Here is a 20,160-nt window from a genome sequence, read left to right on the forward strand (position 1 = left end):
ATTAATTAATGTTAGAAGAATTTTTTAAGATCTAAAGTGAATTTGAAGTGATCTATGAAGTTAATTATTATTAAATGAACCATAACCAAGGTTGATAGCATGTCATGGGAAACTGCCTGTTTGTGCCAGTGTGACTCCCCATCACTTAACACGTTGTCACCCTACTTCGTGTAGTTTGTTCATTAACTCTTAAGTCTGTGAAGGTAAGCTGAGTTTTTATGTTTATCCAGGAGTATATATATGTATAAAAATGAAATTGGCATGTTTAGGCAGTGTAACTTTTGGGCTTGCACTGAGCTATATAGCTTGCTTGTAAAGTTTTAGTTACTTTATGTTGGGAGACCGGTAAAGTAGCACACATGAGTTCTCAAAAGTAAGTGCAAGGAAGTGGCTTAACTTCTTTTTAAAGTTGTAAAGGGGTGAAAACTTGCATAATTTTTTAATCCGAATCTAATTCATTTTTGACAGTAGATCTTGTCAATCTTTCTAATAGATTGTGATGATATTTTTTAAATTATCTTAAGAAAATTGAGTATTTCTTTTGAATCTACTTCCTCTTGATAATTTTCCTTTTGTCAAAGATGCTATTTCTTCAGAGATTACATTTGTTTGTGAGTATGTTTTTAGAAAGATTCATTAAATCCAGAAATAGGTTATAAAGGATAAAGCAGATGTGAAAGATCGAGCATTGCTTAGAAATACAGCAGTCGGGAAATAGTTTTTCTTCCCCACCCATAATCAACAGAAAGTTTAAAACATACTTTTGCAAATCTTAAAATTCAGAATTAATGAAAAAAAAAGTTTTGTTTTCCAGTGTTCCATTTGGATTTTGATCTTTCTAGAGCCCTGTAATGAGCTTTAAATAGATTTTTTTAACTGAAGGAAATTCCTCTGATTTAAAAATATCTCACCACTTCAGTGGGATTCAAGAAACATTTTCTGTGGAAACTGATTTTTTTCTGTGTTTATATTGAAAATACTTGATGACAATGAAGTTTAAAACTTCATTAATATAACTTTTTCATATAAATTTGGTATGTCTGTTGTGGTTGTTTTCATATAAGCTGTGGTAGGATGAATTTATATAGTAAAATACACTGTGGTTAATGGGAGCAGACTTCTGACTTTATGCCTTTTCTGATACATTTTGTAAATGTAATGCATATGCAAGGGAAGGGAGGGACAAGGGTGATAGAGCAGGTTGAAGGACCAGGGGCAATATAAGGGTATGGATATTCCTTTTTCATCCAGTGCCAGCCAGTCGGTGAGGGTATAAAAAAACTGGGACAGTATGAGGAAGGGGGAGAGAGGCAAAATAAATTACTTGAAGCCTCCTATGAAACTGCTTCCTTAGTGTAGCCACTTCTCATGAGGCACTGCCATGCCGTGCAGCAGCCACAGCAAAGGGAGCTGCCTCAGGGTGACCCTGTACTGTGCTGCCAGGTGCAGCACCTCAGCACCAAGCTGGAGGGTCACTTTCCTCTGCCCATATCTGATGGAGTGATCAGTGCCCAGGAACAGCCTTTGCCTCTGGAAGTCAGCACTTCTACTGTATGTACAAGTCTAACATCTACAAACCCACGGGTAGGTGATGGGCTGCACTTTCCAGAGCTGCTGGAAAGTGAATAAACCATACTTTAGGACAGAGGTAAGTGGTGTATCAAGAGTCCAGGGGAAAATGCTGTTGGGCCTTGGTCCCCTTTTTTCCCATAATCCCTTGTGAATGCCTTCTGTTCTCCCACCTTTGCCTCCCAGATAGCTTTCTGTGATAGTCTAGCTGCACCCTTGACAGCCTTGCTATGTGATTCAAGTACCATGTTCACTGTGAGTTATTACTCAGTTAAGAAACACTTGGTGCAGAATACATGAGTCTCACCCATATTTAAATACTGCCTAAGTTCTTGCTTCAATTGTGAAAACTAAGCCAAATGAAGAGAGAGCTACTCTTAAAATGGTGCTTTCATCTAGAGGTGTCTCTTAGATACCTCGGTGAAGAAGAGATGAGAAGGAATGAATTAAGAGCAAGACTGTGAGGTGGAAGTTTTTTCCAGAGTTCAGTATTTAATATGATTAGCAGTCTCTTGCACCTGTGCTCTTCATACTTTAATACTAATGAGGTACTGAAGTTCCTTTTCTCATGCTTTATGTATACAAAGTCCCAGAGTTGTGATTGTAGTTTGTGGATGAATAAATGGATGTATTGGAAGGAAACAAGGGGCTTTTTAGACAATTAGCTTAAAGGAAGGGACCTTAAACCTCTGCATCAGTAGATTTGAGATTCCTTATTTGACATGACTCCAGTTCTTCAAAATTATGCTTCAATTAATCTTCAGTTCTTCAGAATTTCACTTTTCGTGTCCTTCAGACTTGGGAGATGATCTTTGTAACACAGATGTTCAACCCCCTTCTGTACCCTCCCACCGTTTGTTAATAAAAACTTGCCCTGTTTTGTTATTTATATATTATTTTGCCTTTTATTTTAATGCATTTGATTCAATTGTTTTGCAGTCATGGGCATCGAAATGACAGGTAAATTCTACCTTCTCAAAAATCCAAGCACTTCTTTCATAGTTGGTTTTTAGTTTGCCATTTTGAATGTTGAAGTTCCATGCTGTTTTTGTGTAGATCACTTCAAGCAATGAAGAACATAAATAGGTTTTGGTTATAATTTTTATGTTTATTTTATTGTTTTATTCTGTGTGAGCATGATTTTTTCTGAAGATTTGTTTTTCCTGATTTACGTACGTAACATTGAACATTTAGGTTTGGTTTTACATAATCATTAGCCTGCTAGTTTGCTGATACCCTCTGCTGATGTCACTGAAGAGTGCACTGCCCTTTTATATCAGTCAGACTGTGATGGTTATTCTGTGGCTCAGAGCACTGTGGTCTGCATTAGTTCATACATTTTTTAATTTGCTTCTCATTAATTTTTGTGTGATGGACCTAAAAGCTGTGAACTTCTTGTCCATTTCTCTTTGTATTAGATACCAGTTCTGTGAAGCTGTTCATTGTCTTTGTGGTTGTTTCATCTCAGAGATTTTTAACTATAAAGAAAAGTGCAATAATAATGATTCATCCTTGGTGAATGCTTGTTTATTGCGGTCCCCTGTGAAAGTATACTGTTTGTTAAAATCCCTATTTGTATCATGCTTTTGGGATGCAGTTTCACACAGTAACACTTCAGCACATGTTACTACATCACGATACTGCAGTGTTCCATTTGACTAACCTCCATTTCATAACTTTCAGGACTGATGGTCGCCGCTGGTCTTTGGCCTCTCTCCCTTCTTCTGGCTATGGTACAAATACACCCAGCTCAACTGTTTCGGTAAGCATCCGTTTTGCTGTGCTGATAGATGTCTTTTGCATCCTTTAGCTTCTCAAATGTAGCATGCTTCTCTTAGGAGAAGGCAAAGTAGGCTTTGTTATGTTTGATAGAAAGCTGTGTGATGGAAACTGCTTTACTTCCCTGAAATAAAAGAAAACTTTACACAATGTGTGCTTTGCTTAGAGATACTTTCTGGTAGTGAATAGGGTTTAACTACCCCCTTTTTATCTGCCTTATTTTAACCATACAGTAGTTAGGTACCAAGTCTTAAGTGAGGCTGTCTTGATAACAAGAAGAAGGAGAAACTGTCTATGGTATGATTCCTCTGTCCTGGATTAGACTGCTGTCTTAGGGTGGGATGAATCACACATTTGCCTTTCTTTTCTTCTGGCAATTGTGAGATGTTAGTGCATGATAATAGGTTAGATATCTAGCCTTTTAGATGGCTGTAATCAGAATAGTTTTGGAATGCATAACAGAATAAGTTTAACTTACTGATTTTTACCTTTTGGACCAGTAGTTTCAGTGTGATTGTGGTAGTTTAAAAACACAGCTGGGAATTAAACTCCAGATAAACCACCCCCATTTTCCCCACCCTCCAGTGAGAGGGGGGATAAAGGCAGAGACTATGGTTTGAGATAACAACAGAAAACCAACAGCTAAGGAATAAGAAATGCACAGTAATGGCAATAGTATTGATATCAAAAATTACAAAAGAGAAGGTGCTTTGCACACGAAAGATGTTCAGCACCTCAACTCAGTTCTATTTGGCTGCTTAGTCAAAGACAGGATTTGCTCTCCGTAGCTTGCGTTCCCCCTCCTGGGCCTGGAAAAAGAAACAATGAGGGACAAATCCCCCAAAAAGCTGGGTTGTCCACATCATGCTGTCTGCTGCCAGACCACTGGGCTCAGCTGTGGTTGTCAATATTCGACTGGGCTCGGCTTGGTCTTCTCAGGCTCGCTTCTGCCACTCTTGTGTCAGCCCCCCCCATCTCGTATGCCACAGCAGTGCCTTGGATCCTGCTCTGGGACTTGGGAGCTGGCATTGGAAGAAATACCAGCCTCTACTTTGTACATCTGCACATCTTTGTACTGGAGAGGAACGACTGTCTCATGTTACAACCTGGGGCAAAGCTCTTGGATGTGATAGTCACACCTGAGAGGCTGTGGAGGTAGAGTTGGAGAGAAAGCCTACTTTGGAAATAGCAGATGGTTGACATTTTTGACAGTTACAGCACATCACTGCAAAGAAAGGCTTGGTCTGTGTGGATCCAACTATGGCTCTTCAATGTTTTATGCCTTATATGCCTATAAAAGCTGTTTCACCTTTTATGAATGATACATTTTACTGAATGAGTGATAACTGATTTTTTAAAACTACTTCTTGGACAATGAAGTAGGCTTTCTCTTCCCACTTCCAGTGGGTTTGTTCAGTTTCTCTTGTGAAACAATTGAGTTCCACGTTCTGTAAAGTGATGAAATATGACTGTTTTGTGTTATGATCAACTCCTATTTCATTTTTGTCCACAAAAATTTCTGGAGGGACAATTCTACCTATTTTAAACCATGTTGAGTAAATTCATGTATCTTAAGAGCTTTTCTTCTACAGCACTAATTTTGATCTCTGCTTCGTTTTTTTGCAGATGTTACTTTTGCCAAATAAATTCCTTGCTTTCGCATTAATTCCATAGGCAGTTTTTGTTAGGGCATGTTTGTATGCCTTTTATTGGAGCTAGATCAGATATGCTGTGCTCTTCACCTAAAATGTATTGACATAAAGGAGTTTATATCAGATAAAAGTAATTGCTATAGGAACACCATCACTACTGCAAGAAACAGGCTTGTGCTAGAAAGGAGATTAAAAGCTGTGTCAAAAACAGATCAAAACACAATTTTAATTTTTTGTCCATATTCATTTCTTTGTCATCTTCCATTTTAAAATGATAATTCTAATTCATATACTTGTTTCCCACTTAAGTTCACTAACTGCTGTAGGCATCCTGGAATGTGGAGAAATTTTACGTGCTATTTGCATATGCTGTCCGTATTTATGGACTTAGATGGAGTATGGATTTATGGACTAAGTGCATTTATGGACTTAGATGTCTTAACTTCTGTAATAGATCATTGTTGACTTATCCCATGATTATTTCTGACTAGAATGTATAAATCATAAAATACTATAAATACATATGTATAAATACATAAAATATCTTCCCTACTGTTGAGTAAACAGTTTCTTACTCATGGAAATAAACCTGTTTTTCCAATAAATAAATTTTAATTTGGTTGAAGAAGGCAGCAGTAAATATCTATGGTATCCCACCCTTAAGAGTAAGTGCCCAATATTGGCAAATACTTGTGGTTGAAAGGAATTACAGAAATCAGATAATCCACAACAATTTACTAAGTTTCATTTGTGAATTACACACTTGGCATAGATGTTGGTATATTAGTCTCTGACCTGCTATATAAGCACATATCATTGGGTTTTATATAAAGGGGTGGGGTGAGAAGGAAAGAAAAATGAACAAAAGGAGAGGGGAGGAGGAGATCACCAGTCCTGGTTCCAGCATTAGTCCAGCTGCTGGGGTATATAGGGATATCTGTGAGTGCCCAAGGGGGGGTACCATTTTATAGAGAAGCTAGTGCTGTCCTGAAGATGGGTTTCTCACTTTCCATGCAAATTAGTTATCACCCACAGTTCATTCTTCCCAGTCCTTGTGGAATGGGTCAGACGGCTTCAGGGATCTTTGGCAGTCTTGATTTCCCCCTGCTCTACAGTCTGTGTCTGCTTCTCCACCTAATTTTTCTGTGCTGTTCTGAGATGTGCTTATCTCCAGGAGGTAGATCAAAGACCTTTGTCCCAGAAAAGTGCTGTCCTACCTCCGCATGGCCCCTTGTCCAGTCACATCGTGTTCTTTCTCACAGTGTGTTACTGCCAACAGTCCTTGGCTGTTATTACCTACAGTCCTTGGTTGGTGCTACGGCCATCCTGCTATTGGTGTTTGAGACAAACACATTTGTTATCAATTTATTGACAAAGTCTTTATTGTCATGGCTTCTGCAGTATCTCATGTTTCGTTTCTTCTTCTATTTTGCCCAGGAATTCGCTACTGTTGATAAGCCCTGCAAAAGCACTTGGATAGCCTTTGAATTCTAAATCTAACCATTATTTTTTCATTTCTTAGAGGTGTTTTTCTTCTTTTACCTCCTGGAATATATATGTGAATCAGGAAACCAAAATTAAAAGTGTACCCATCTAATTGGTTGCATATACTTCTTCAGAATTTGAAAGAGCTAGCACAGTTCAGCCTTTTCCTCCACATTGTTACTAATTCTTAGAGGAAATGAGAGGCTGGTTCATAGAACACTGTAAACGTACATATAGAGGACTCTCTTTTCAGTGATGAATAAATAAAATTTACATTAATCTAGACATGTATCAACCAGTGAGCAGAAAAAATTTTTACACATTGTAGTAGAGCACAACTTTGGTCTTCGCAAGCAAATGAAAGTCAAAGCAGGGACCAAAGTGTCTGTAGTTACCACAGTTATGCTGAGGTGAGTGTAACTCACCATTTCTTGTTACCCTGTTTGTTTGTTTGTTTGTTTGTTTGTTTGTTTTTTAATATTGAAAGTGATGAGATGGATAGAATTACCTATTTAATGGAAGCTTTTGTGTTGAGAGGTGGTGCAAGTACCACGTATACCATTTATCACAACAAAATCAAAATTAAAATACCTTGTGCTTGATTACTCAGTTGAAAAGAAGTTCTTGTGTCTTATATTAGCACACTTGGATCAAGTCTTGGCACTTAGAAGATGCAGTTGAGATAATTGTGTCTTTTAGGAGAGCAAACCTTGAAAAAGTGATGAAATGAGACAATATGCAACTGTGTATTTTTCAAATCTGCATTTCTGTGTCAGAAGAGCATTTGAGTTTCCATGTTGCACTATGATTGAACATCTTAAAAGCATTTTAACTTGTATGATTTTTGGAGCATTAATTTTGAAATGCCAGGAGAAGTATTTTTTTTAAGAATTTTGCTTAAGAGTTTGAATTTGGACTGAAATCAGAATTTAGATCTCCAAAAAAATGTACTTCGTGCCTGTGATGGTCCTGATACAACTGAGAGTGGTTAGCATTAGGAAGATCCTCGCTTCAGTTGTGTTAGATCTAAACTCTGTGACACCTTATATGAGAAGTATAATATGAGTTATTTTCCCACTGATCTTCCCATAATCGCCTGAAACTAAAGAGGTAGAGAATGATTTTAGAGGAATAGCCACCTGTGATTCTCTGTATTGGAAAATTCTCCTGTGCTAGAGTATCTTTTATTTCCAGAGCATTGCTCTGGAAAATATGCTGTGAGGTTTAGTGCAGCTAGCTGCCATAGTGGCAGATAAGAAAGAATTTACCTTACCTATGCTGTATGCTGAATTATGCGTGGTAATGTGCTAAGGCAGAATTCCATGCATGAGTTACTGTAACTGAGCAAGTTACTACCTATCGTATGAACTGTGGTAAATTCTTGGTGTGCATGCCTCTTAGCCTGCAGCAAAGCAGAGTAAGACAGTCTTGCAAACTTCAGCTTGTTCTGATGTGGTGCAGCATTCCCATGTAGACCAGTCCTTAGCCTTTTCTGCCAGTGGGTTTTCTTCTTTTTTGCTTTTAGGAGGTGACTTCATGAGATCTGGTGTTATAAGAAAGCTTTTCTTTCGCTTCAGAGAGTTGGATTATTAGCCTTTACCACACAAGTTGACAGGAGATTTAAAAAGACTTCCTAGTTTCTGTGCTTACCAGCCTGTTTATTATCTGCTGACCTTAGCAAAGCAGGGGCAATATTTGTACAGTACAAAAGTTTATTGATTTCACTCACTAGAAATGGTGTAACAAAGAAACTCTTTACTGTGTTTGCCTGCATTAAAAGAGCACCCTTGGCGGGGCCTTGGTGCTCAGTATAGTAAGTCGGATAAGCAGTAATGTGCACATGATTGATACACAGAAAAAATTCATTTTATTGAGAAATCCAGCTGGAGACTGAAGAGCTCCAGAAAGATACCCAAGTTTTTCAACTTCTTCCCTTCAGCAGGTAAAATAGAGGTGCATGGTACTTAGCAGCTTTGTACAGTCATACAAGAATACTTAGGAATCAGCTAACTTGGGAGACTGGTTTTGGTACCAGAAACATAGAGCATTTCTCTATGTTTGTCACTCCACATCCAACCATTAGCAAGGCTGGTTGTTAATGATTTGAAGTGTGTATGTGTTCTTTAAAAAGGGTACCAGATCCAGGTTCACGGAAAAGTTCAAAGTTCTAACTCCAAGCATCTACCATGGCTCGGGCAGAGCTGCATAAAAACCCGAGAAATACAGTAGTATGGTCACTTGCACTGCTTATGTAATGAAGCTCTATACGTAAAATGTTGCAAGGGTGTTTATTATGGTAGCACTTCCATTTTTGTATCTGTCTGTGTCATAGTTTTATACTAAGTGGATGGTTTTAATGTACTTCTTTCACTTTTTGCCAGCCATATAACCCATCTTGATAAATGTATTGAGTTTTCTCACTTCATTTTAAATGTAGTGTTTTTTATAAGGCATTAATGTATTAATTTCTTCAGCAAGATTTTAGATAGCATTTAATTTTAAGAGCATTAGTAATGTCTTAAATATGGATAATGAAGTACCTTTATTATGAAGATTTACAATTGGCATTGTGACAATAAGTTGTACTTTACAGTTACCATACTTAGACTATCCTATTTCAATAATTAATTTTCAACAGACTTCATTTTAGATATTCTTAAAATCATGGCCATCAGACATTACCTTTACCTTAGGAAATTTAAATTTTTGAAATGCAATGGGTCTTCTGGAACTGAAGTGTATTTATTCTATCCTTAGCTCATGAGTTTGAGAGTAATTATTTATATTCTTTAAATTGAAAATTATTTCAATTTCTTTCTAAAATTATTTAAATTCTTCTTTATTTTTTAATAGTCAGTCTTTATATTTTTAATAGTCAGTAACTATAATTTTTAACTTAAATTATTTTATTCATGAGTGCCAAATATGGTCTTGAAAAATTTTTTTTAAACTCTGATGGAAGTTTGTGTTTTCTTGTGTTCTTGCAGTCATCCTGCTCATCTCAAGAGAAGCTACACCAGTTACCATACCAACCAACACCTGATGAACTACATTTTTTGTCTAAACATTTCTGTACCACTGAGAGCATTGCCAGTGATAACAGGTGCAGGACCACTGCAATGCGCCCTCGGTCCCGAAGTCTCAGGTGAGTTTGTGTATCTGAAAACAGGGGTTGGATCTAAATTCACATATTGTGGGGACCATCATGGTATTTTACACTGGGGATGTACTGGTTTGAAATGGCTGAAGTATATATATGTAACTAGGCTAGATGAGGAATAGTCCTTTAAATACGTGCTCCAGTTTTGGTCATGACTTACTTCAGTGGTAAATACTGTTAAGGTAGGTCTTAATGTGAAAGCAACTAACCTGAAGAGACTGTCTTGATGACCTTTCTGAATCTATGTACCTGGTCTGTCCTCAGTAGTAGCCTATGAATGTCTGTAACAGACTGACTGTATCAGTTCAAGGACTCTCTGTTGTGGTACCTTGTGACAAAGTTTAGTGTTCAGTTTCGACCTTCAAGAGTACCAGAAGCCAGATTTAGATTCACAGAATTATTTAAATTGGAAGGATCTTAAGGATCATCTCTTTTCAACCCCACTGCTGTGGGCAGGGACATTTCGACTAGACCAGACCTTCTAGACAGATTGAATGGGCCAGAATCACCAATACAGGAAATCTGTGTTGAGACTTTTTTAAAGGGCTTTATAGTGGACAGTGAGGCTCATGATAGCAAAAAGTGTTTTGTAAGTTTGTGAGGTCTGTGGGTACCTTTTATGAATTCTTTTCCTCAAAGTCTTGCACAGTGCTCCAGCTTTGTTCGATGTGTGCATATATATGACCTAATTTGTAGGAAGTTACTGCCTTTATCTGCTAGTCAGATTGAAAAGAGATTATTTTTTTCAAAGAAACAGATTTGTTTTTTTCAAATAATTTTTTTTTTCAAATTACCCATTTATAGAAACAAGCAAAACTCGAACAAACTCATTTTGTACTTTTTCACTTGCAGCTACCAAGTGGTCACTTGGTCACGTCTTGCTATTTTGATTGTATCTAATCTTCAAAGGTACAGGTATAAGACCATTTAAATAGACCTCTGTTGTTCTTCTGAGAAAAATAAAATGTTAACAAAGCTTCATCTGCCTTGAAATATAGATACAAACTGGGAGGATATCATGGTTAGTGTTAGATGTCAAGTACATTAAATAATCACAAGGACTTGAGTAGAAATAACAGAAAGGAACCAAGTGTACCATTAATTGCAGACTGTACCTTTCTAGTGAAGTCTGTGCTGACTTTTTGTTGCAAATAAATCATACAAAAATATAAGAACTAACGGTATGTAGTTCATGCTGGGACAAATGTAAAGGGATAATTTTCTTTGCTTGCAGCCCTGGACGTTCTCCTGCTTGCTGTGACAATGAAATAATTATGATGAACCATGTCTACAAAGAAAGGTTCCCAAAGGTAATGAATTATATTTAAGATACCCAGTATCTAAATTGATAGGCAGCATAAGTTCTAAGTAAGTGATGCTTTTGTTATGGGAAGTAATAAGCCAGCCCTGTAATGGCTTCCATAAAACATCACTGAGCTCTTGCTATGATGATAAAATCACAATAAAGAAAACTCTGGCTGAGAGCTGGACATTCATTTGGTAATGCTGCCAAACTGGTTTTGAAATGAATCATGCTGGTAATACACTCTGCTGATTGGAATCTGATGATACATTGCATTTCAATAGGGGCAAATGCATACTGCATTAGTAAATCAAACCCAGTTTCCAGTGCTAAGTCTTGAGAAGCATCTGCTGTGATACAGATTCTTTCAATTAGTGCCATTTCTTAATTTTCCTAAACACTTGCTGTATACTTTACATACATGTATATGTATTATATGCACTGATTTAATGCACTTAATGAGATCAGTACACAGATGCAGGGGTTTGACTATAAGATAGGAGGACATTTTGCTCTCCTGTCCAGAGATCTTGAGACACAGAGGGGTTCCTCAGAGCAGGTGTGTGTGCACAGCTTGTAGCAATATGCTCTTGATTGCTCCTAGAATTTTGGTTACCCTTGGAAAATAAAACAAGGTACTGTTTCTAAAACGTAGATTAAAAGGGAGAATTTTTTTTGCATTTCTTCATATGAATATCAAGAAAGGTTTGTCAAGATTTCCAGAGTAATTGAGCAACAGTGTGAAGTGTGAAGAACTCATTCATCTTAGTGTTTGAGATATGAACTGAGATGTGGGATTGCTGTTTAATAATAATATGTTCAAGGGGTTTTTTAAAGCATCTGCAATTCTGTGAGAACCAGACAGTTGATTCTGTAAAACAAACACATCTGGGAACCTGCAGACACGTTTGGCAGGACCTGTGAGCCTGTGGTGCTTTTAATTACTGAAATGAGCCTCATTCAAGCTCTGCTCAGTGAAGTATTTTTATGGAATAACCTTTGTGAAAGTAATGACTGTATTCTGCTGTGTAGTGTCTGCAGTTTTAGCAGAACAAAGCAGACCCCTGTGAGTTCTCTTTTTTCTTTTTATATATTTCCACTTTGGCTTTGACTTAAAAGCTTTTTAGTTCTGTTAGTGGTTATCACAAGATTAGTGCACAGTTAATCACCAGTGGCAGACGAAGTGGGGGAGCTGCGTAGTAGAACAATAAGGCTGTTGCTTTTCTGTGCTGGTAATGTGGGGAAATGTCATCTGTCACTTTGCCTTTGTGTACTTGCCTTTTGACTTCAGTCATTTCATGCATTCCAGCAAGGTAAATTCTTAGGCAGTACAGAAATGTTCTAGAGTAAGAAATAATTTAAAGGCTGTTACTTTCATGTAGAGCTGATGTAATATGTTGAACAACTACTTTTTTAAAGGCCACAGCTCAGATGGAAGAGAGGCTTCAGGACATTATAACAAATTATTCTCCAGAGAACATCCTTCCTCTGGCAGATGGAGTGCTCAGTTTTACCCACCATCAGATCACAGAACTGGCTCGAGATTGTTTGGATAAATCTCACCAGGGCCTCATCACATCACGATACTTCCTTGAATTACAGCAGAAATTAGACAAATTGCTACAGGAGGTATGAGCCATGAGACTGCTCTCTGTTTGCTTGAAAAATTGCTTAAATCTGTTTGCCGAAGAGTTTTCTTGAATGTTGTCTTGAATTACAACTGCTTTCTCAAGTAATTGTCAAAGTGGTATTTATAAGATGCTTTAGTCTACATAACGACTCCTACAAAAACTATAAGGTGCCCTAGCATATCGGTCTGGAGTAGATGGGTTGTAAAGATTCTAGAAACAGCAGCATTATGTCCTGCAGTGCAAGTTGTAGATTGCTTACAGAAGTGTGTGCATAAGCCCTGGACAGTGCTGGCTATTCCATTTACTTTAAATAAATGAGGTAACATACACACCTACCTTTTATCAACCCTACTGTATTGGATTGACAGCAGACAGCAACCCTTAGCTTTCCATTAGTGAAAATTATTAAATTTTTATTTTTTATTTTTATTATTTAATTATTTCTAACATTCCTCTCATAGCTGAAATGTTGGTTAACAGAAATAATGTCTTTTCTAAATGTGTTGAATCTTTCACAGAATAATCAGCTAAATTAATTAAGAACTTGAAACTTGACAAACGGTCTGTTCGTATATCGCTGTAGTTTATTAGTGTATCATTTTCAAAAGAATGAGTGCCATGTGTAATGCACCTTAAAACAGCTGCACATTTAGTTTAGAATATGTGTTCACTAACACCTCTCTGAAAACATGCTTAAAAAACATGCCAGCACATTATTCTTCTATCTGTGTATGAAGCAATGCATTGTCTAAAAATCACAAAGCCACTCATCTTGTAATGTTCTATGATGCTAATTCTTTATTATGAAAAAGATTCCTGTTCTGCAAAGAAATTATACCTTAAAAAATTCAGACTTAACTTTTGAGTCCACTGCTTGCTTCTTGTAAATAGCATGATATGACAGTATGAAAACATTTTGTTTTTACAACTTTGTTATGGGCACTTAGGTCTGCTGTGGTTTCACGTGATTCATCTGTTGTTAATTCCCAGCTGCAATCTTCAGTAGAAAGCTACATTTCCTGCTGCTACTTAACACTGTGCAGTTCCTTTAACTTGGTGAAGACTCCCTTGAGATTGAAGCAGCTTGGTTCAGCCAAAATTTTTAGAATTTTAAGGTCAAGTGGACCTGAATGCTTTCCTGCTTCATCCCCCTTAAATATTATATATATTGAATCTTTTGTTTGCTTAGGCACCTGAGTGTTCATAAAAACTTCATGAAGATGCTTTCAGTTTTGTTGGTGGTTAAAACAGGCATGTGATTGTTTACAAAGTAGTTTTATTTGGACAAGTTGATAATGTTCGGAATTATGCTTCTATCCAGTTCAGGTTCTTCTGAAAACTATAAAACTGTTGCAGACTGCTAGATAATATTTTTTCCTTTTCTTTTCTTTTCTTAAACTCCACAAATTAATTCTTCTCATATATTTGGTGATTTTTAAAGTTGTGGTACTTAAGAGCATTAAGAGCAATATACATAGCTTCCTATTTTCATGGAGTTTTTTTTCAAAAAGGTAATGTGTTGTAGGAAAAGTACTTTTTGGTCCGTAGCAATAATTTTTTAAATGTTAGTTTCCTTATTTTCTTTGTGGTTTTGAGTAAGCCAGAGATGCTGATAAACTTAAGTCTCTGAGTTCTACTGTTCAGAGCAAGGAAATGCTTTCCTATTTGAGACAAGGGCTATTAGTACATTTTAATTGGAAGGAGAATTGTACAGCTTCTTTGCATTCACTAGCATATTAAAATAATGTAACTTGTTATTAGAGGGGAACATTTAAAAGAAATTTGAAATGCAGCTCAGGCCATTGTGCAGATGTCGTCAAAACTTCCAAAAGCTTTTTTCCTGTATCTGTTCTTCTATAGCACTTCCACCTCTCTTTTGTAATCTTTGTAGAACTCAAGTTTTCATTGTCATCCTGTCTACACATACCTTTAGATGAATCCTCTCTGCAAGTATAGTTTTTTATATGTATATCTAGATATAAATTGTGATTTTTCTATGACTTACCAAAAGACAGTATGAATTTGCAATGGATGTTGCTTATATCTCTTACTGTTAGTTATGTTGGTTTTCACTTCCGCCTAACATTGTTAACAATTGAGGCACAACCTGCATGTATAGATGTGTTGATATGTATTGGTACACTGTATCTGCTTGCAAAACTGGTGGTTATAATACTGTGTAAACTTAAGAAACAGAGATAAAAAACCGAGTAGGTGTTTGTCTGCTGAAGGCACTTTTGTTGTTACAGTGTTGGAGTTTTAAAGCTGGGATTATTTGAACAGAAATTATAGTGTTGCTCAGATCTTTGTTATCTCTGCTGGCATCTTGAAATTAATGTGCCCTTTTTATCAAGTACATGCTTCAAACCCTACGGGTGTCCTAAATATCTTAGATGCTTTCTTGAGCAGTGCACTGAATGTGATTTAATATGACTTTATCTTTTAGGCACAAGAGCGATCAGAAAGTGGAGAAATGGCATTTATTAAACAACTTGTTCGAAAAATCCTCATAGTTATTGCTCGTCCTGCTCGCTTACTGGAATGCCTGGTAAGGTCATGCTTACTATTAGTTTTTTTCACTTAGTAGTGTAGGCAGTTGTCTGATTTGGTATTCAAGGCTCTTAACAACTGATTTTTGGAACATGTCAAACAGTGTAGGGGTTCATTGTTAATGAGATCCTTTCCACTTCTGTTATTGGATATAGTGTACTGGCAGGACCCTCCTGCAGTTTTGTTTGGTTCCTTGCTATTGCAGATACAATGGCATGGAATCCTTTTCATCAACTGAGGAAGCTGCTGTTTAAAACCAGTTGGCTTTTTCTGTTGTTTCATCAGACTTCTCAATTTCTTGGGAAGACTGTTCCAGAATTGCAGCTGCTTGGTGGTTTTCTTATTTCTTAATAGTTGCATAGTTTAGTTGCACTCAACAGCTGCCAGAACTATAAACTGCTTGAGGTCAGCTCTGCAGTACCTGATCTGGTGGTAAGAGCAGAAGGGGGATTAGGCTGTCTGGATACACGGGTAGTTGGTGTTATACTGGGGACCAGAAGGAGCAAAAGAGTTGATTTATTTATGTGTGAGCATAGCAGTGATATTGCCAGACTGGGCTAGTTTGTGTGAGCCATGTGGGCATGTTTCTGCTTTTCTTGCCCGTGCTGTGGGTGCTGGATGGCTCAGGTGTGGAAAGTTGCTCCTACACAGCCAGTGTGCTTCAGTTGTTCAGTTGAGCTAATAAACACTAGCAGAACACAGTGTACACAGGAGGATGGTGCAGACACCCAAATACCATGCCAGAGCCAGCCTGTGTCCAAAAGGCCTGGCAGGCAGCCTGAGCTGACTTTGAGCCCCTCTGCTTGCCAATACTAAGATCAGTGTTGATGCTGCATACAGCTATTTGAAGCTGGCAGGGCTTATGTGGAAGCCAGCCTGCTGCTAGACTCAAGTTATGCCTGAAATTGTCATAACTGCATTTGTGTCGCACTGAATCTGAGCTAGTAAGTTTTTCCAACCTGATTTTGGCTCTGTGCTGTGTCCCTTCATCAGTTAATCCACACCCTGGCTGGTTCAGCCATGGGCATTTTGAGAGCTGCCTCTATTTTGTTTTGGAAACACCAAGTCTCAGTTTTCCCAGTTGCTTTTTTGTTCATGATTTGTAGTTCAGAAGGAATCTAAAAATAAGATATGTGCTATAAATCAGCATGAAAGAAATGTTTAAAGAAAAAAGAACAAAACGAAACAAAAAGGAAAGCTTTAAAGAGAAGAACACCTTAGCATGTCCCACTTTTGCTGTTGAATCCAAACTTGTTTTACTCCTTTTCCTTGATAAGTTCATTCCATGTCTAGTGTGCTGTTCCCTGCTCTCCACATCATCCATTTTCTTATTAAAACAAAGATCTGGTTTTTTCCCTCTGATTTGCGTCCTTCTCTACAATCAGACCAAGATTTGTTAATAATACTTTACATCTTTCCATTACAGGCTTTCTAGCTTTCTCCCAACCCTTGCTTCCAGCATCATCATTCTCTATTCTGATTGAGGTGCTGGAGTGTGTCCAGTGAAGGGCAGCAAGACTCAAGAAGGGTCTAGACAATATGTCCAGGAGCAGCTGAGGGAGCTGGGTTTGTTCAGTCTCAAGAAGCTCAAGCCTCTGCTCATGGGGCACCTTATTGCTCTTACAACTCCCTGAAAGGAAGGTGCCAGGTGGGAGCTGGTCTCTCCTGCAGTGCCTGCAGGACTACAGAAAATGGCCTTGAACTGAGACAGGGGAGATTCAGATTCTATAACTGGATTTTTTTTTTCCTCTGATTGAGTGGTCAGGCGTTGGAATAGCTTGTGTAGGGAGGTGATGGAGTTACCTGGAGGTGTTCAGGAGGTGTTTGGATCTTGTGTTGGGTGATGATTCAGTGGTTTAGGGGTTACGGTGCTGCTGCTGGGTGGATGGTTGGACTGAATGATCTTAAAGGTCTCATTGAACCATGATAATTCTGTGGTTCAAGTTCCCTCCTGGCGGTCTATTTGCCTATTAATTTATTCTCCCTAAGTGGTAACTTTTAATAGGATCTAGTCCAAATCTCTGTTCAGTTAGTTCCCACTTTCTGCCACTGCGATTTTGTCTTAAGCTACTTGCTCTGCTTTATCCTTTAAGTAGAGCAGTGTGCATCCTGCACCTTTCCTTTTGCTGAGCATGCTGAAGTGAGTGGAAGAAAGTGATCCAAAGGCCAGATGTGACTGTCTCATAGTTGAGTTTTAGAGCAACAGTGGCAGGGAAAGCCAGCCCAGCTTGCTTCAAGTGTTCTCACTTCAGACAGGATCTTCAGAAGGTTTAAACTGGATTGTAACAGCCTTACATCGTACGTTTCTACAGATGCAGGTAGCTTGAACAAATTTAGGCATACAATCATGCAGCAATACATTTTTCATGCAAGATGTTAAGCCTAGATCATAAACATAATTGTAAACTTATAGAAACAGCATCTCGGCGTCTCTCTGGAAACTTTTGAATATTACTGTCTGGTATTTTAGAATACCTGTCTGAAATAGATACTAGGCATGGAAAACTTCAACCTCTGTAAGAAAGTTCATAAAATTGTTGGACATTAATCTGGCTTTGTGGTCATCAGACATTTCAGATACCATGCAGTAAAGCTATCAGTTTTCTAATGATGGTCTTGTCTCATATGTTCATAGCATGTGAAATCCTATTTCAGTTTACTTGATAATCATAGAAGTAAAGGTTTTACTGCTTCATATGAGAGCTACTGCCAGTTATTTAAATGTTTTTCTCCATTTGTGTGTGGAAAATGAAAAGCAGAGTTGGAAGTAAAGATCACAAAATAAATTAATTGCTTCTCATTATTCCCACCTGTGTATGTATATGTGTGTGTTTAGATACTGTACACACAAATACGCACACACACATACACACACATGCATACACACACACATACATACACACATTCATATGATGAAAATTACCTGGTTTGAAGTTGCCTTGTCTTGTTAGTAAGTGGAGAAGAAGCTGTATATCTACCACTGTAGCAGGTCAAGAGATGATAATGCTTTCATGACAAAAGAAATGGAAATTTTGGCACACAGCATCATGCTGTTGACTGTTTCAGTGCCAAGGAGTAGCATGTAAGAGAGATAACTGGGGACAGCATGTAAGATGAGGAGAGTAAGACTGAAATAGCATGTACTGTTTAGCTATTGATTCAGATTTTTGGGCAGGTTTGCAGCATCATGCAACTTTGGGCTATATAGTAAGGCAGCTTGGACAGTTCATGGGTTTGTGGTTAAGACTTCTGCAATAGATTGTACATGGTGAAAATTGTTTCACGACACATGTAAAATTAAGATTCTTTCCATAAAAGTGAAAATTCCACAGATATTTTATTTCAGACATGCTGCAGCTTCTCCTGTTAGCTGCAGCAGTTTTGATGCTTCCAAAATGAAGCATCGTACCAAATTTCTCTATCTGCCTTCTGGGTCAGGATGTCGACTTTACAAGTCCTGAGTAGCCTGGGGATCTAGGACAGGACCCTTGTGACTCAACATGTATTCTGAAACGCTGTGGAGTTATGTTTGGCTGCAAAACAGTCAGGAAATTAGCTATCTCAGCAGTCTGCCTGCCTTCTACAGGTATTTGTGATAGAGCTGACCTACTCGAGGAAAAAGTCTATTTTGTTACATTAATGACTGGTGGCTATCACTCTGTTAAAGGTTGTACCTATACGCACAAACACCTTGAAGAATGCAATCATCATGAACAGATGTTTTGGTATGAATTCGTGCCAGTAGAGAGAGAAATTAAATTGTATTAAAAATACCACCCACATTGTTTTAATAATCTTCCTTGCTCCTTTCAGTGTATTTCTGTTTTTATAGTCTATAAAGGTAGTAAAATAAATGGATTTCCAAGGGACTTGGGAATACATAGAGTTCTGAGTTTCTATTCTTTTTACTCCTTTTTGTTCCTTGTCGAGGCTTGCCTTTTTGGTATATTATAAATGATGGTTGTAAAACAGTTAATTCCCACAGGAGAATGTTTAATTTCTGGATTTGCAACAATTGGATCAATGAAGCTCAGATTTTTAAAATCAAGTTTCAATTTTATCTTCATTCTAAAGCTAGTGATTTTTTTAATTGTATTTTCCATAAAACACAGTGCATATATATTGATTAGAAATACTTGAAATTAATACTTCAGAAGTAAAAAGTGTAGTGCAATATATTTACATAGTTGCGGTGGATTTTTAAAAGCAAGCATGTGCAAGGAGATAATCTTCTCTATTTGAAATCTTATTTTTGCTGGTTATAGGTCATTTCACTCAGTATTACATGAAGTTTTGAGGGAACATACTGTTCCTATAAAATTGTGCTCTGAAATAATGACGTGCAATTCCATTGCTTACATCGTGTTACACTGTGTAAGAGTCAGAACAGATTAATAGACTAGTGGTAATAGAATAAAAGGGTATTGTTTAGTAGGAAAATACCATATATGTGTAGTTAGAAGAAGCAAAGGACGTTATGTTCTTTTTATGTTAGACCCTAAGGAACCAGTTTCAACAGAAAAAAATGATGATGATAATTTTTCCTCTAGGAATTTGATCCCGAAGAATTCTACTATCTTTTGGAAGCGGCTGAAGGCCATGCTAAAGAGGGGCAAGGCATTAAAACTGACATCCCTCGATATATTATTAGCCAACTGGGCCTAAATAAAGATCCTCTGGAAGGTAAGTCAATCTCTTGGTATGGTAGGTTCTTCTTTCTCAGTGTGTTTTATCATTCTGAAAATCTCTGTGTATCCAAAAAGGGTCAAGGTAAAGATGGTAGCAGAGCAAGCGTTTGCTGACCTTCACTGTACTCTCACAAGCTCAAACACATTTAAAAGGCCATTTCTTCAAATAGGATTTTTTTTTGGTGAATGTCATTCACAAATACACTGTGTCAGTGATACCACTTGGCTTCTCCCAGCCTGACAATGCAACTTCCTCATTGCAGCTCTAGTTGAAATTTACTGGGATAATTTGATAGTGATTGTTATCTAAGCACAATTATAAAGGACTCCTGGTTGAGCTGCT

At 37.6% G+C, this 20,160-nt stretch overlaps 1 protein-coding gene across 11 annotated transcripts in view; it reads left to right on the forward strand.

Annotated features, from left to right (window-relative positions):
• MAST4 (microtubule associated serine/threonine kinase family member 4) overlaps nt 1-20,160 on the forward strand; it is a 290,337-nt gene that overhangs the window by 227,624 nt on the left and 42,553 nt on the right. For 8 of the 11 annotated variants that reach the window (XM_033085236.2, XM_033085235.2, XM_033085238.2 and 5 more), the window contains 7 exons: nt 2,509-2,529; nt 3,253-3,331; nt 9,473-9,630; nt 10,880-10,955; nt 12,368-12,577; nt 15,026-15,127; nt 19,680-19,812. In XM_033085236.2, coding sequence (XP_032941127.1) covers nt 2,509-2,529; nt 3,253-3,331; nt 9,473-9,630; nt 10,880-10,955; nt 12,368-12,577; nt 15,026-15,127; nt 19,680-19,812 — 779 coding nt within the window. The remainder of the gene's footprint in view (nt 1-2,508; nt 2,530-3,252; nt 3,332-9,472; nt 9,631-10,879; nt 10,956-12,367; nt 12,578-15,025; nt 15,128-19,679; nt 19,813-20,160) is intronic. The other 3 variants (XM_033085237.2, XM_033085242.2, XM_033085245.2) reach the window with 1 other exon arrangement.

This window comes from Catharus ustulatus, chromosome Z (assembly GCF_009819885.2).
Source record: "Catharus ustulatus isolate bCatUst1 chromosome Z, bCatUst1.pri.v2, whole genome shotgun sequence".
Classification (NCBI taxonomy): Eukaryota; Metazoa; Chordata; class Aves; order Passeriformes; family Turdidae; genus Catharus; species Catharus ustulatus.